This window comes from Pogona vitticeps, chromosome 2, assembly GCF_051106095.1.
Source record: "Pogona vitticeps strain Pit_001003342236 chromosome 2, PviZW2.1, whole genome shotgun sequence".
Taxonomy (NCBI): domain Eukaryota; kingdom Metazoa; phylum Chordata; class Lepidosauria; order Squamata; family Agamidae; genus Pogona; species Pogona vitticeps.
In genome coordinates, this window is record NC_135784.1 from 104,271,514 (window position 1) to 104,287,360 (window position 15,847).

General features: G+C 40.9%; 1 protein-coding gene across 5 annotated transcripts in view; it reads right to left on the reverse strand.

Annotated features, from left to right (window-relative positions):
* The window catches only part of P4HA2 (prolyl 4-hydroxylase subunit alpha 2), a 71,291-nt gene that overhangs the window by 38,552 nt on the left and 16,892 nt on the right, over nt 1-15,847 (reverse strand). For all 5 annotated transcript variants that reach the window (XM_072990183.2, XM_072990181.2, XM_072990184.2 and 2 more), the window contains 5 exons: nt 14,563-14,662; nt 12,165-12,261; nt 9,610-9,761; nt 4,411-4,548; nt 44-283 (listed from right to left, as the gene is read on the reverse strand). In XM_072990183.2, the coding sequence (XP_072846284.1) occupies nt 44-283; nt 4,411-4,548; nt 9,610-9,761; nt 12,165-12,261; nt 14,563-14,644 (709 nt within the window). In that variant the 5' untranslated portion in view covers nt 14,645-14,662. The remainder of the gene's footprint in view (nt 1-43; nt 284-4,410; nt 4,549-9,609; nt 9,762-12,164; nt 12,262-14,562; nt 14,663-15,847) is intronic.

The window sequence follows — 15,847 nt, forward strand, 5'->3', positions numbered from 1 at the left end:
ACTTTTCAAGACACTAAAATAATCAATGACTGCTCCTTCTTACCCAGGGAAACCAACCGTCTGGTGAGTTCCATAGCTCTGCGTATATCACCAAGCTGGAAGATGGCATAGCTGAGATAATCCAGGATCTCCACTTTGGTGACGGTTGTCTCTTCACCTTCGTCATGCTGTTTCAATGCCTGCTCCATCCACAGCACAGTGTGGTAATAATCTCCATCACTGTAAGCAGTTTTGCCCATGCCAAAGCAGTCTTCCACTGTCAGAACTGATCTATATTTTGTTCCTGAATTGATGGAAATGAAAATAGTAAGGACCGGAATATTAAAAACATAACACTTCTTCTTTGAACACTGAAGCACCTTCAGAATCTAATCACTTTTATTCAGTTGTCCAATGGACTGTGAAGTGTCCATGGAATACCTCTAAAACCAAGTCAAAGTATGATCTTTGTGTTTATGGTGTGTTGGAACACCAGCAGCATATACAAACCCTGTGCCATATGTACACATGGCTCATAACTAGAGAAGGTTTCATCTTTGCTAGAAGATCCCCTTGATCAAGGACAAGGTGAAGCCACCAGAGATAAAACCTATGAATCCCAAAGGCCCTGAGTCCTCTGGGGTACACGATGTCCTATCTCCTCAAGGGAGGAAGGCAAACTCAGAAGAGGATCTGGGTCTCTCCACCCTCCTTCCCAAGAACAACGAAGGCCTATGCTAGGCACAAGGTCCTCATATGGAGTGCAAAGCTTCAGAAGAGGCCTTCTCATGAGCAGGTTCTTCTCAAAGAGGAATGAGCCTCTGCACAAGTGAGCCCCTGCTCCCATGAAGATCCTTCATGGCTCACATCCGATCCTTTGGTTTGGTTCCTAGCAGGAGCACCACATAAAATCCTATTTCACTCATGTCCAGTGTCTAGAAACAAAATGTTGAACACAGCTTGACTGTGCACTTGCCAATCCCTGCTGGATTCCTCACCGCCATGCTGTGAGTAACCTGGACCGTATTATTGTCCCCTGTGTTTCTCCCTTCAGACTGTTGCCATTTCTGTTGACTATTTATTACAAATTGTTGACCTTGGCCTGCATATTCTTTCTATAAGTACAATTTTACTACCTGTCTATTCAGGGTACTCCAAGCAACAGAATTCTTACTCAGAGAGAACCATGGTTTAGTGGTTAAACAGCAGTCCTGGAGTCAAGCCTTTGTTCACAATCTGAGTTAGATCCCAACAGATTCAGGTAGCTGGCTCAAGCGTTCCATCCTTCTGAGGTCATTAAAATAAGTATCAGCTTGGTGGGGGGAGGGGCAAATTGTTCCTTGCATAACTGCTCTAGCACTATGGGGTGGTATATAAGTCAAAGCAACAACACCTGCAGTCTTGCACTCTGAGGGTGGGGGAGGATTGTCAGAGGATCATTTTTGGGTGAGTCCTGCTCATTTCATCCAGAATATGATCCTGCACTCCAGTTTCCCAAGCCACTCTTTAAATTACTAGGTGAGCACCAAAACCTGAAAGGACTGGGGGAGGCAATATGCATTTTCCCTCTTCTCTCTTTTTTTCTGCCATTAAGTGAAAAAAAAATAGCATCTCATGTGAGAGAATATAATTTCCCTCCCCAAGTTCTTTGATGATGTGAATATCTGCATGAATGCATAAAGCAAATAATCTGAAAAAACTCAAACCCGTAATCCTTTTTGACATTCACTGGCATTAATGTGAGTAATGGAAAGGAAAAAGAAAATTCAAACCAGATTTCAGAACCAAATTCCTCCCTCTCAAAATTTTCTTGGCAAGCTCCCCCTTCCCATATTTTAAAGATATAGAAGCAACAGCTGATTGCAAAGGTTAAGTGACCTGAAGCCCCTTTCAAACCTATGATCTCCCTAAAGCAAAGTGTCCTGCTTACATACTGTCCCATAGTGCTTAAAGAACACTTACAATGTAATTATGGAAGCTACACAGTTCCCCCTATACACTGATGCCAGCAAGCTGGATACTCAATTTACTAACTTTAGAAGGATGGAAGGCTGCCTCGAGCCACCTACCTGGTCTGGGATCTAAATCTGGTCATGAGCAAGTCTTCACTGTAGTACTGCATGCAGTTCAAGCACTGCACCACAAGGCTTATGAGGCTTAGCCACAGGATTCTGTGAGTGTGGCATATCTCCACTGCATGAGTTTCAGATCCAAACACACAAATGAGGTAAGAGCAATGTGGCACATCTACATAACAACTTCACTGTGCAACTGATTTTAAACCACTGCAAAGGCAGTAAAATTTTTGCTAACACTACAAAGGTTTATCATCTTTCTGTCTTCTCCCTCTTCCAAGTTCCTCAATTGGGATACATAGAACAACAATCTCTGTGTGTAGGTTTAGGCTGAGTCAGAGTTCAAGATCAGGATGACATTCAGTTTTCCTTGGAGGAGAAGGACTTTACATCTCTCCATGAAAGTTAGAGTTGGATTTCAGAGTCAGAAAAAGTCAACAAACATATTATCTCTCAGATTAGACACTTTGCTTGATGCACAGCAAGGAAGATAGGGTCTAGTCCATTTTGGAAACATTAGTGTTAGCATTAACACACCAGTCCTGGATCACTGAAGACAGTTTTGTTAACATTAACCTGTTCAGAAAAATTATGTAATAAATTTTTGAAATAATTTAAATCATTGATTAAAAATATTCTGAAAGTCAAAAAAATCCAGTAAAGAATTGAGATAAAAATATTTATTTATTTATTTGAAATATTTTTACCCCTCTTTTCTCCTTGAAAAGGACCCAAGGCAACTTAAACAGTGAAAGACAAAATTTAAAGTTTAAAACAATGAATATACAACGGTGGTTAACGTATTTAAAACACAGTACAGTGGTGCCTCGCTTAACGAGTGCACCGTATAGTGATGTTTCCGTATAGCGATCCCTTTTTCGGGATCGCTATACGGAAACATCCCCGATCTTCGCAATGGGGAAAACCCGCATTGCGAAGATCGGGTATTGCGGCGGCCATTTTGGAGCCGCCGAACAGCTGATCGGCGGTTCCAAAATGGCTGCCGGCAGCCGTTTTCGCGCCCTGCCCTCGCTTAGCGAAGGCGCGAAAATGGCTGCCGGCACCTGGAATCCTCGCTGAACGGGTAAGTAAAAAAGGTATTGGAACTTCGTTTAATGTGTTCCAATACATTTCCCCTACCCGTTTAGCGATGATTCCGTATAGCGAGGGTTAATCCGGAACGGATTAACCTCGCTATACGGGGCACCACTGTATTTAAAGCTAAGAACAAAGAGTAAAGAGGCATCTTACGTCATTCAAAGGCAATATTAAAACTAATAAGTATACAATTAAAGACTCTAAGCCACTCTGAGAAATGGAAAACACAAAAACGGGAGACACAAGTAGTACTAAAAATCCAGTCAAAGCTGTAATAATGATAATCATTATTTTAAAATAATGAATTGAGGTTAACATGAAACATTCATCAATGATCAAAACTACTGTTGTTGGGGTTTATCAATTACAGCAATGAATATTAAAATTCTTGTTTAAGTTTTTATTTTCCCATAAACTAATTAATGTGTACAAAAGAAATGAATCCCAAGCCGGTATGATTGAAGCCTAAATATTGGTATTATTCATGTTCCACGGCACTGAAGGTTGCTGTTCAAAATAATATTTTTGTGTTTGGAAGCTTCCTTGAGGTGGTTTTGATACAAATGTCGCATCTGAACAATTTAAATAAAAAGCCCGTAAACAGATTAAGCTTCTATCTACAATCTGTGTGAGCGACTTTTCATGCTGAAAAAAGCTTTAAAAGGCATGTGCACCCCAGTGTTCACTGGAATGTTAAGACACAGCTTGCCAACTTTCTATTCTGCCTGAAAAGTTTGCGGACATCAGTATGAGTAGGGGAAGAGAAATGCTATGTGGTGACCTTAAAATGGCCTCTAGTACAAAAATATCGAACCAGAATGCCAGTTCAAAGCAGAAAAACTGTGTTTTGCATTAGTGAGCAGAACTTACCCAGGCAAGCAGACTGTGTGTCTTTATTTGAAACACCTAAATCACAGCAAGTCCCGTAACAAGAGCATGAGCCTTCTATAGCTGCAGACCTGGTTCTGTAGCTTTGTAATGGTGCTTTAGATTTGAACACACAATCTTTTCATGTGCCAGCACAGGAGCCAAGGTAGGAGCTACACATTTAGTTGAATAGGCTTTCCTAAAATCAAACAAGGGCTTTATATGGCTAATTGCAACTCTAGACATGCCCAGAAACTTGCACTGTACTGCCAGAATCTGTGTTTAAGATGAGACACTATCCAGAAAATAATTTGTTGTTTGATTAAATAGGAACCAAAATGCAGAGGAACAATATATGTATTAGAGCTGGCAAGTAGCTTCCCACTGTTACCTGGAAATTCTCCTTTCGAAATCATTTCAGTGTCCAGCTTGTATGTGTCCTGCAAGCGCATTAATGCTTTGGCAGCTCCCGTCTCATCTTCTTCATTTGGGAAGAACTGACGCTGAATTGTGAGATTTGAAATAAAACCTTTATTGGGAATAAAACAGAAACAGTTAGCACCGTGTGTCTTAGATGCATATAATCAATACCATACTGATCTAAATTGAGACCATCTGCACTATTCTACAACCTATCTTCTGTGAGATTCAAACGCTTCAAATTCAAACATAAACAATGTTTCATCACACTCTTTAAAATCATACAAAATACATCCTTCATTGCTATTTCGCAAGAAGATAATAATCCATGAACTAAGCATGTGGGCATCTAGCTGTAAAGTGAGAATGAATGAATGAATGAATGAATGAATGAATGAATGAATGAATGAATGAATGAATGAATGAATGAATGAATAAATAAATAAATAAAGAAATAAAGAAAGAAAGAAAGAAAGAAAGAAAGAAAGAAAGAAAGAAAGAAAGAAAGAAAAGAAAAGACGAATTTCTGCATTAGGAAATAAAACTTTCATAGATGTGTTATTGTAGAGTCACTGTAAAGACAATGGGTGCAATACACAGGATTGCTGGTGACTACCTCCTCTTCTCACATATGCTCCAAGTTGCCTGAACAGTGACTTGCTAATACTATGACTGGCACCATGTGGAGAATTCCAGTTAAGCAAATTTGCTCTAAATGGCTCCCACCTGGCAGTAGTTTCACCATGTGAAAGTGCTGGTTGTCTGCTTCTGTAAGTATATACTTCAATTATGTCTCTTTTTTACACTGATTGCTTCGATTATACCCCAAATAAAGGGAAACACAGATTTTCAATATTTGTGATTCAAGTCCAAGTTCAGCTGGAGTTTATACTCACAACAAAATGTATTCATAAGTATGCATTTAAATGTACAGCACAAATACTATACTTGATACTTTAAGAACAACATACAGTATAAGCCTGCTCTAGTGTTAAAGTGGTCAGGAGAGGGCTTTCTCTCAGTCCCACCACCTTCATAGGTGCATTTGGTGGGGACACAGGGGAGAAGCTTCTCTGTTGTTGCTCCCAGATTTTGCAATTCCTTCCCACAGGTGGCCAGGCTAGTCCCATCTTTGCTGTCCTTCTGCAAGCAGGTGAGGACCTTTAGCTTTAGGCAGGCTTTTCCTCAGTGACTGACCGGATGACTGAGTGGGATTTTTATACGGATTATTGCACCTTATTGCTTCGAATATGTTTTGGTGTTGCTTATGTTTTTTATATGGTATTTATTTGATTCTTTTGCATATTTGTATGCTCACTCTTGTTAGCTTTAATACTGTCTTTTAATGACATAAGCCGCCTTGGATCCTTATAAGGAGAAAGGCAGGGTAAGAATATTTTAAATAAAATATATAAGTAAACAAACACAAAGCTCTCTCATACAGGATCTCCGAAACAATGGTTTTTTGGAACACATCATTTCAAGAAAATTCCACAAAAGGAAAACAGCTGATAAAAATCTTGGGCATTTATTTTTGAAAAAAGAGGTCCTTCAAATAGATGATTCTATAGCAGTTTTCTCTAACCTCCCCCCCCCCCCAATATCCTAGATTTGAACTCCCATCAAACTCCAGCCATCTGGGGCTTATAGTCCAACACATCTGGAGAATGGCACCTTCTAGAAAGCTGCTCTAGAGCCATATCTTCCAAGGATGACTTCCTCTTAGACACCTCTCCCACTTAAAGGGGAAAAAATAGCAATCCTGATTTTTTTACCAAGTTTCCCTTTATTTGCTTGAAATAGCATTTTTTAGAAACACTCCTAGAGCTCTAGAAATCCAGAAGATGGATTGGTTCAGATATAGACATGGGAAACGAATACGAAGCCGTCCAGAACAGGTGTCCCAGAAGTCTTTCCCTGCCCCCCCAGAACCAGCCCAGTCCACTCACCAGGTTCCTTGCAGTGCATGCGCCTGGTGGCAGCAACATCACACCAATTAAGGATATATTCCTGCTGGTGCTATCCTGCCTCTCCCCATAGCCAATGGGAACTGTCAGGACACCTGTGCTGGCAAGCTTTGTATTCGTCTTGCCTGGGAGACAAATATGAAGCTCCCATGTCTATTCAGATCCACTAAGAACAGTCACAAGATAAAGGATATAGGTAGATCCTTTTGGGACTTTGGAAGAATAAAGGTTGCAACTTGAGTCAGACTGCATAGATTAATGACTGCAAATATTAGCAAAAACAGGGGGTAAATGAACATATTTTAGACTTCCTGCCCCAATAACCCTACACAATTGCTGTGACCCACTAAACAGTAGCTGAAACCCCATAGCTTGTTGTAAACCGCACAGAGTGGACTTGGCTACCAAATGGGCAATATAAAAAGCAAACAAACAGTTTACTGTAGTACTGTAAGTTCCACTTATTTAAATGGGCCTACTCTAGTTGCAATTAACTAAAGTAAGTCAGAACCAAAGTAAGCTCATTGGAATCAATGGCACTTATGGAGAGGTTAACTCACTAAATTCTTACTGATTCAACAGGCCTACGCTTAGTGCAACTTACTATGTTAAGCACAGTGGACCCTCTACTTAAGGAATTAATCCGTATTGGAATGGTGGCTGCAAGTCGAAAAGTCTGTAAGTCGAATCTCCATTGACCTACAATGCACTGAAAACCGATTAATCCCATAACCAGTGGTTTTTATTCTATTTTTATTCCATTTTGGGTTTTTTTTCTGGTCTGTAAGTCGATTCTCTGGCTGCAAGTCGAATCTAAATTTTGCAGCCAGAGAAGTCTGTAACTCAAAAAGTCTGTAAGTCGAGCCGTCTGTAAGTCGAGGGTCCACTGTAACAGAATTTCGGCCAGTGTATACAGACAACTCTCTTGGAAAGCAAAGAGCCTCAAGTCATTTCAGAGAAGGTCATGGGATAAGCCTGGCTGCACTCCCAGTACTTACATATGGCCAATAAACCTAAAAACAATGGAAGCATGAAACAGTAAGTGTGATATTATCTTCTACTATCATTCTAGTGCTTGCAGCACAGACCCTTTTGTTAGTGAATATAGTCGTCTTCTTTTTCTGTTCTGTCAAAGCTTGAAGAGTTCTTTTTCTCTCTCTCTTGCAGCAAACTGCTGCAACATATGTTACAATTCCTGGCTGAAAATGCACACTTCAAAGCCACTAAACACACACACGCTCTCCCAAACCCTTATGTGGTTGATTTCTGAGAAACTGAATTTCCTCCTTGGTACTCAAGTGCTTAAAAAACAACAACAACAAAACCCCACACATCTTCTTCTTTTTGGAAAAAACCTGATTTGCAAGAAAGATAAGCATGCTAGTATAAGGAACATTTCTAAAAGAAAAACCTCAAAAAGTATAGTCACAGATGGTCGGTCTTAATAGTGCATTTGAAAATACAGTTGACTACAACTTCTTTATTCTGCAAAGTAAAGAACCACTGTAATTCACATCTGGACAGCAGAATTAAAATCCTCATGCATTACTGTCATTAAATAAAGCATAGCATGAAAAGCATCCAAAACATTTTTATCCTCGCCCCCCCCCCAAAAATACAGCGATCCATGCAGATGCCTCATGCTCCTGTTGATGTTTCTGTCATTTCATATTTGTTAAATTTATACCTTCCTATATGTCCAGTGAGCCCCAAGTGACATACAAGCCCCTCCTCCACCCCATTTTATCCCCAAAGCAAGCTGTGAAGTAGAGAGGAGGGCAAACAGTGACTGGCCTCATATTCCATGGCTCAGTGGGGACTAGAACTCAGCTCTCCCAAGTTCCAACCACTGATCTAATGATTACACTGCACTGACTCTCCAATGGCAACTTGTATGCTCCAAGAACTTATTTGGAAAAGAGGAAGGGAGATTCTTGTGAAATCTCATGGTTGGTATCATAAGCATATTGAGATACATAGGATGGTAGAGGGAATACTGAGGAAATGCATACTTTATGGGCTTATTGCTATGCCACAGAGCTTATTCCTTGAGTATTTCTGACTTATTTAGTTCATAGATTTGTGAAACCTTTTTCTACCCCTGAGAACGAGACTTGATCAAGTTGCCAGTCCTGTTCACAGGGGCCAGTTGTGGGTGGTTTGCCAGGTGGCCAAGCAACAAGTTTTGAGGACAACTCTGAACAGATAGCACTTCCTAGCCAGGGCTGGTTCTAGGCACTTTGTTGCCTAAGAAAGAATAAAATGCTTCCATAAATCCCAATATATCACACTGAACTCAACTGAGTTCGGAGTAGAATTAATTACGTAACTAACTGAGCAGAATTCTCCACTACACCACACCTGACAGGCGTAGGCTAGCTTTAAGTGCATGGAGCAGCAGCATGGTACACAATTGTACACAATGCTTCTGCTCTTTAAGACCTCACTGCCCACCTTCCTTCACTCTTCAACCAGCAGCATCTGCTGCCTGACAAAGTTCAGAACATAAGAAGAGCCCTGATAGGATCAGGCCAACAGCCCATCTAGTCCAGCTTCCTGTATCCCACAGTGGCCCCACTGAATGCTTTGGGGAGCACACAAGACTAGATATCTGTCTCCTGATACCCCCACACACACACACACACCTCGCATTTTGAAGTACCTTCTTTTGAAGCCTGGAAATTATACATCCCCACCATGGCTTGTAATCTGCTGTGGACTTTTCCTCCAGGAATCTGTCCAATCCCCTTTTGAAGGCATCTAGGCCAGATGCCACCACCACATCCTGTGGCAAGGAGTTCCACAGACTAACAACACGCTGGGTAAAGATTTTCTTTTGTCTGTTCTCACTCTCCCAACACTCAATTTGAATGGATGACCCCTGGTTCTGATACTGCATGAGAGGGGAAAGAGCTTCCCTCTATCCACGGTACCCATCCCCTGCATAATTTTACATGTCTCAATCACGCCCCCCCCCCCAGGCGCCTTTTCTCTAGACTAAAGAGCCCCAAACACTGTAGCCTTTCCTCATAAGGGAGGTGTCCCTGCCTAGCCATCATTTTAGTCGCTCTCTTCTGCACCTTTTCCAGTTCCATTATGTCTTTTTTTGAGGTGTGGTGACCAGAACTGTACGCAATACTCCAGTTGCATCACATTATCTAATATTAGAAATTATATATAATTGGTTTTCTTAAGATCCTTACCCTTAGTTGTGTCCTCGAGAACCAGATTCTCTAGCTTGAGCCATTCTGTGTTTAGACGCTTCACCAGCTTGTAAGCATTGACTGGGTGTGCAAGATAACCTTCGGGATCTGAAGTGGACTTGAAAGTTAGGGATTCCATTTTCTCAGCCCAACTAAAAAATAAAAGCATATGTCTCAGTTTTGGAAAACTAACCTCTTGATTTATTTTTTTTACCCTATCATCCCTGAAAGAGTAACATTATATTAAAATGAAAACCTCAGTTAACTTTTCTGCCCCCTTTTTGACACATTATGGCATAAAAGGTAAAGGTTCCCCTTGACAATTTTTGTCCAGTCGTGTCCGACTCTAGGGGGCGGTGCTCATCCCCATTTCCAAGCCATAGAGCCAGCGTTTTGTCTGAAGACAATCTTCCGTGGTCACATGGCCAGTGCGACTTAGACATGGAACGCTGTTACCTTCCCACCGAGGTGGTCCCTATTTATCTACTTGCATTTGCATGTTTTCGAACCGCTAGGTTGGTGGGAGCTGGGACAAGAGACGGGCGCTCACTCTGTCACGTGGATTCGATCTTACGACTGCTTGGTCTTCTGACCCTGCAGCACAGGCTTCTGAGGTTTAGCCCACAGCGCCACCACGTCCCTTTTGGCATATATTGTATCTATTTTCTTTTTAAGGTTAATAACATAACCACTGTCACTCTACAATTTCTCTGGCACTTTAGAAATGTAAAGCGACTTGTTACAGTGCAAATTATTTTGTTTATTTATAATTATTACTTTTTTTACTTCAGCACAATCATGAAGACATTGGACCAAAGCAGCAGCTGATAAGATTGAGTGCTAAAGTGTCTACTGGGACTGGAGCCAATGGTGGCAGAAGCTATATGGTCTTCTCTTACATTTCAGGGGGACCGATACAGGCCTCCAATTGTGTCATAATAGCAACAGTTGAGGAGTTTTTCTTCCTGATTTACATCAGTGAAAATAATAAGGAAAAAATGAATGGCAAGAGTGGGTTTTTGTCTTAAAATAGCTAGAAATCCAATTCTGGCACTGCTTGGAATAAATACCTGAGCTGAGCATGTGGTTAGAAATATGTTATTCCTTAATCCTCAGCATAGTTGCACTTGCCCAAGAAAAGCATTTTACATTTAGCTGGTGAACCTCAAGGTTCTAATGAAAAAAAAATGAGGTAAATTTCATAACTCTGAGGTTTGTCTACTCTTGACTACACCTGGTTCCATTAATACTCTCAATGGGCTCCATCCTCGGTCTATCCTGGGTGCCAGAGTATCTCCTACACGACTGATAATATTGAAGGATGGAACAGTTTCTCAGGCCTATTTGGTATGGTATCTCTTGAGCATTACTGCATGAAAGCAATAATTAAACAATACAGTGGTGCCTCGACTTATGAACTTAATCCGTTTCAGAAGATGGTCGTAACTCGAACTGATCATAAGTCAAAGCACCATTTCCCACAGGAATGCATTGAAACCCCATTCATCCATTCTGGCTGGGGGGGGGGAATTCCAAGCCCCATCGGAACACTTTGGGGCTGAAAAATATAATAATAAAAAAACAAAACACAGCAGGCCCCATCACAACGAGCTGGGGCTGAAAAAAAATCACACAAAAAAAACAACAACACAGCAAGCCCCATCGGAACTCGCTTGGGCTGAAAAAAAAACCGACACCAAAAAACCAAAAAAATCACAGCACAGAAACATACACCCCCAGCCCAAACCCACGCTGCAAAACCCTGTACTCACTCAGAACAGGCATTTTAAAAAGCAGAAAGCAGCACCAGGCAGTCCGAAGCCTCTTCTGACACACTCTCTCTAACCCTTGGGGCAAAAGAGCTACAAAGAAGCAGCCTCTTCACCGACCAACAGTTAGTAATTTAAATTCCCCGCCTTTTCCCCCCACCTTTTTTCTGATCATAACTCAAAGCTTCCAGTCACAAGTCAAAGCAAAATTTTGTGGCCAGAGCTGGTCGTAATTCGAATTGGTCGTAACTCGGGACGTTCGTAAGTCGAGGCACCACTGTATATACTTGGAGAATATAAATATCTCTCACTTTTTCTTCTGGTCATCAAGGATTCTCTGCTCCACAGCGTGCAAAAGGTATGAGAGCAAAGCAAAACAAATGTGCTCCTTATATACAGCCTATAGTGCTTAAAGCACTCTCTGGGCAGTTTAGAATTTAATCATGTGGGCTACACAGCCCTCCAGAACAAGCTGGGTACTCAGTTTAGAGACCTCAGAAGGATGGAAGGCTGAGCGAACCTTGAGTCAGCTACCTAGGATTGAATCTGGGTCATGAGCAGAGTTTTGGCTGCAGTACTGCAGTTTAACCACTAGGCCATGAGAAATCATAGAAATATAGAAAAATGGGAGTTGGAAACTGTCTATAAGGCCATCAAATCCACCCATTCAGTGGGGTATAACGTCAGGTAAGTTTATACACCTTTGCAGTATTGACAAAAGACAATATAAACAGTGAAAAATCAGATTTACTGCATTAAACTCAGAAAAGAGTATTTTCCTTTTACCTTTTAATTTTAGCAAGCTTCGATTCTTCTTCTTGAATGTATGTCTTCAACGATTGGACCAGATCTTTTTCTGCATAGATCAGGTCTGTCATCTGGCCTTTGTTAGAAGAAAATCATATGTTAGCAAACATTAAGAGGATATCCTTCTCTGTGAGGAAAAGAAATACACAACTGGCTAAAAGTTCTGATGCTAGATTCCCAACCTTGGAGCCCTGTGTGGGCCAAATGACATCAGCAAGTCTCCAGCGGGTGGAATTTTTCCAGCCAGTGTTTCAGCTGCAAAACTGGCTTGGTTCCTTCCTCCCATCCTCAAAAAGAGCAGGCGTGATGGCAGCTGAGCCTGGATGAGGATTCACTTACCTCTAAAAAAGCCTCCTGAAAGCTGCCAACCAAGTTGTTCTTCCAGCCGGATCCTCCTATTACCTCAAAAATAACCAAAAGATCTCCCTCTACATGGAGAGAAGGGGGGCGAGAGCCTCCAAAGAGCTAGATAAGACAGAGTTTACCCCACCCGGTTGAAAAGCATTTGCTTAAATCTAGAAGACTGGTTCTGCCAATAAGTTCAGAGATTGTTTCTACAGTCTCCTTATCTAAGGAATTCTGCGAGTTTTGACTGCTTTCTGGCTGCTTTTATTGTTCTATTACATTCCTTTTTTTTCTCATTATGCACACTACACATTGAAAGCTACCTCAAAATAAATTTAAATAAGTACAACACAGTATATTTTTTTTAAAAAAATACAGATGTATAACAGTATCTTTACCAGATCAGTTAATGTTCAAGAAGTTAGAACCCAATTAGTCATAATCACAAGAATTACTTTTGAATGTAGAATGATAAGGAAAGATTTGTGGGTGGGTTCTGAATTGTTTATTTATCACTTCTCCCACTTGCATGAGTTTTTGTCTCTGTCAAACCACCTTTGAATGCCATTTATTCTTTTTTGTTACAAGAGAACAGATACTGGACAGGAAAATGGCAAACTAAGCATCCACTGTAATTTGAGATATTGCATTAGGAACGTCAGTGCTTCCAAATACAGAGCAAAGGGATGTCTCAGTTATGGTTTTCTTTTATTGCTTCAAACACAGAACTGCTTTAAACATTGTACTGCATATAAGCCAGTAATATAGCGAAGGCAAAGAAGATGAAAGGGAAACCTGGAATTTTTAGCTTAATATGGTCTGCTACAGAGCCTCAGGTTAACTATGCACATATTTACAGTCTCCAGAACAGAAAATGGCCATGAAGTTTACCACTGATTCTTAATGTGCATCATTAAATTGAATGGGACACGGTTTACAAGACCCACCTGAGCGTTCACTGCTCTTGCGCAACTGTCATATTTATCACAAAATCTGCAAAATAGTTCCTTAAATCTGAAGTCCTTTTAAACAGTTTGGTTTTAAATAGAAAGTGATTTAGTACTGAGCTATGAAACTGTCAAAGGCATAACAGGTGCACAGCTCCCACAAAGATTATTAGCAAAAATCTTATATCTCCCTGCTCCCACTCCCCACCCTGTATGCTTACTTCTGGTATGTGTAAATAAGCTTACAATGGTAAATGTGCTCACCAAAATTATAATGCTGTAGCCAAATCCCAAGGAATGAATGAGTCATCCTCCCTCCCTCTTCTGCTAGCAACAGAAAACACTGCCCCTTGCCACCCAAATACAGCCATGTCTGAATGCCTCCAGAAAAGGAAGGAAACGCTAGCTAGACTTAACCTTTACTGTACTTTCAATTTAATGTCACATCAGATGTGAGCTCCTTCATGGTATCTGTAAGATGACCTCACCTGTTCTACCTTTTCAACACTATTTTGTTTAACACTGAGGGAAAATAAAAAAAAATATCTTTGTGAAGGGAGTGTGAGAGATTGCGTCTGTGCAATGTTGTTGTGATTCCACAAAGTCATCCTCTGCAACCTCGCCATGGCATGGAGGCTCCCAAAGGCTATGCTGGCCTCTCCTTTGAAGCTGCCAAGGCCCCCATTATGTTCTTGCGAGCCGATGGTGGGTGGGTGAGTTAGCCAAGGACAGGTCTACATAATACGAGAGAGGCTTAGGTTGAGATATCTTAGATCTTCAAGGTGCTGTTGTTCTTTGTAAAGAAAGACTGAAAATGAACAGCCATTCGTTGCAGCAGTGGGATCTGTAGCCGAAGGGCCAAGTGCACTGAGATATCAGAGGTCTGTGACCAGATCTCTGATCCTTTCTCACCTCTCTCTTAAAGACATTCATTAGGGTTCCACAATAGGATCAGGGACCGGGTGCCTGCCGGGGGGGGGGGGATGGTAATCTTCTTGAAATGCACCATGTTTTCACTACTTAAAGATATGGTTGCTCAAGGCTATAATGCAGCATTCTACCAACTTGCCTATGGTTTTCCATACCTATAGAAGTGAAAAATTCCGCTTGTATCTGTCCCACACAGGTCAGGTAGGTTAACAGTAACGTTTTAAACAAAGGAGTCATCTTGAGTCAAATGAGTATCTGCAAAACATAAAGGAAAAAAGTAGGTACACAACATTGAAAAATACAAAGAGAAGCAACCTAGCCTTCTCCAACTGTACTGAAAATCAATACTACTTTTCAGTTACAACAAATTCAAAAATTCAACTAAACGGAAGAAACCTACAACACAATCCAGGTGAATTATTAAGTTTGAATGCTACTAGCTATGAATATCCATTTCTGCATTTCTAAAGTTAGCCATCTCTAACCCAAACAGTAAATGTTTAATATTTAAGCTATAAAATAAAATTTATTCTGTGTATTAATTTTTGGGGATGTGGTGGCGCTGCAGGTTAAACCGCAGAAGCCTCTGTGCTGCAACGTCAGAAGACCTGCCGTCATAAGATCGAATCCACATGATGGAGTGAGCCCCCACTGCTTGTTCCAGCTGCCGCCAACCTCGCGGTTCGAAAGCATACAAAATGCGAGTAGATAAATAGGTACCACCACGGTGGGAAGGTAACAACATTCCGTGTCTAGTCGCGCTGGCCACGTGACCACGGAAGATTGTCTTCAGACAAATCGCTAGCTCTATGAGTTGGAAACAGAGATGAGCACTGCCCCCTAGAGTTGGACGCGACTGGACAAAAATTGTCAAGGGGAACCTTTACCTTTACCTTATTTTTGATTTTACATCCATGACTGAGTTACAGTGACAAAGGACAAGATCACATTCTATGCCTTCACTTACTGTTGTAGACGCCACAGTATTACAGTAATGAAAGACAGATTGCAAAGTGGTACTTAGTTCATATACAGTGGTGCCTCGCAAGACAAATTTAATTCATTCCACAGTTAATGTTGTCTTGCAAAAAATTCGTCTTGCGAAACGCGTTTTCCCATAGGAATGTACTGAAATCTAATTAATGTGTTCCTATGGGCAAAAAAAAGTCAGAACAGAATCAAATTTGCTTTACAAAGGGTTTATTAAGTGCTCTTTAAAGCCATACATATTGTGCAGATGATTTAAAACATTTCAATCAAAAAACTTTAACTTTTTAAACATCATAGAAAAACATTTAAAAACCAGCAAACATGAGGCAGGAACAAAAAACGGGAAAAAATTGTCTTGCAAAGCACTAGCATAGGAACATTTGTCTTGCAAGTAATCAACCCCATTGCCAAAACCATTTGTCTTGCAGTTTTTTTTGTCCTGCGAGGCAT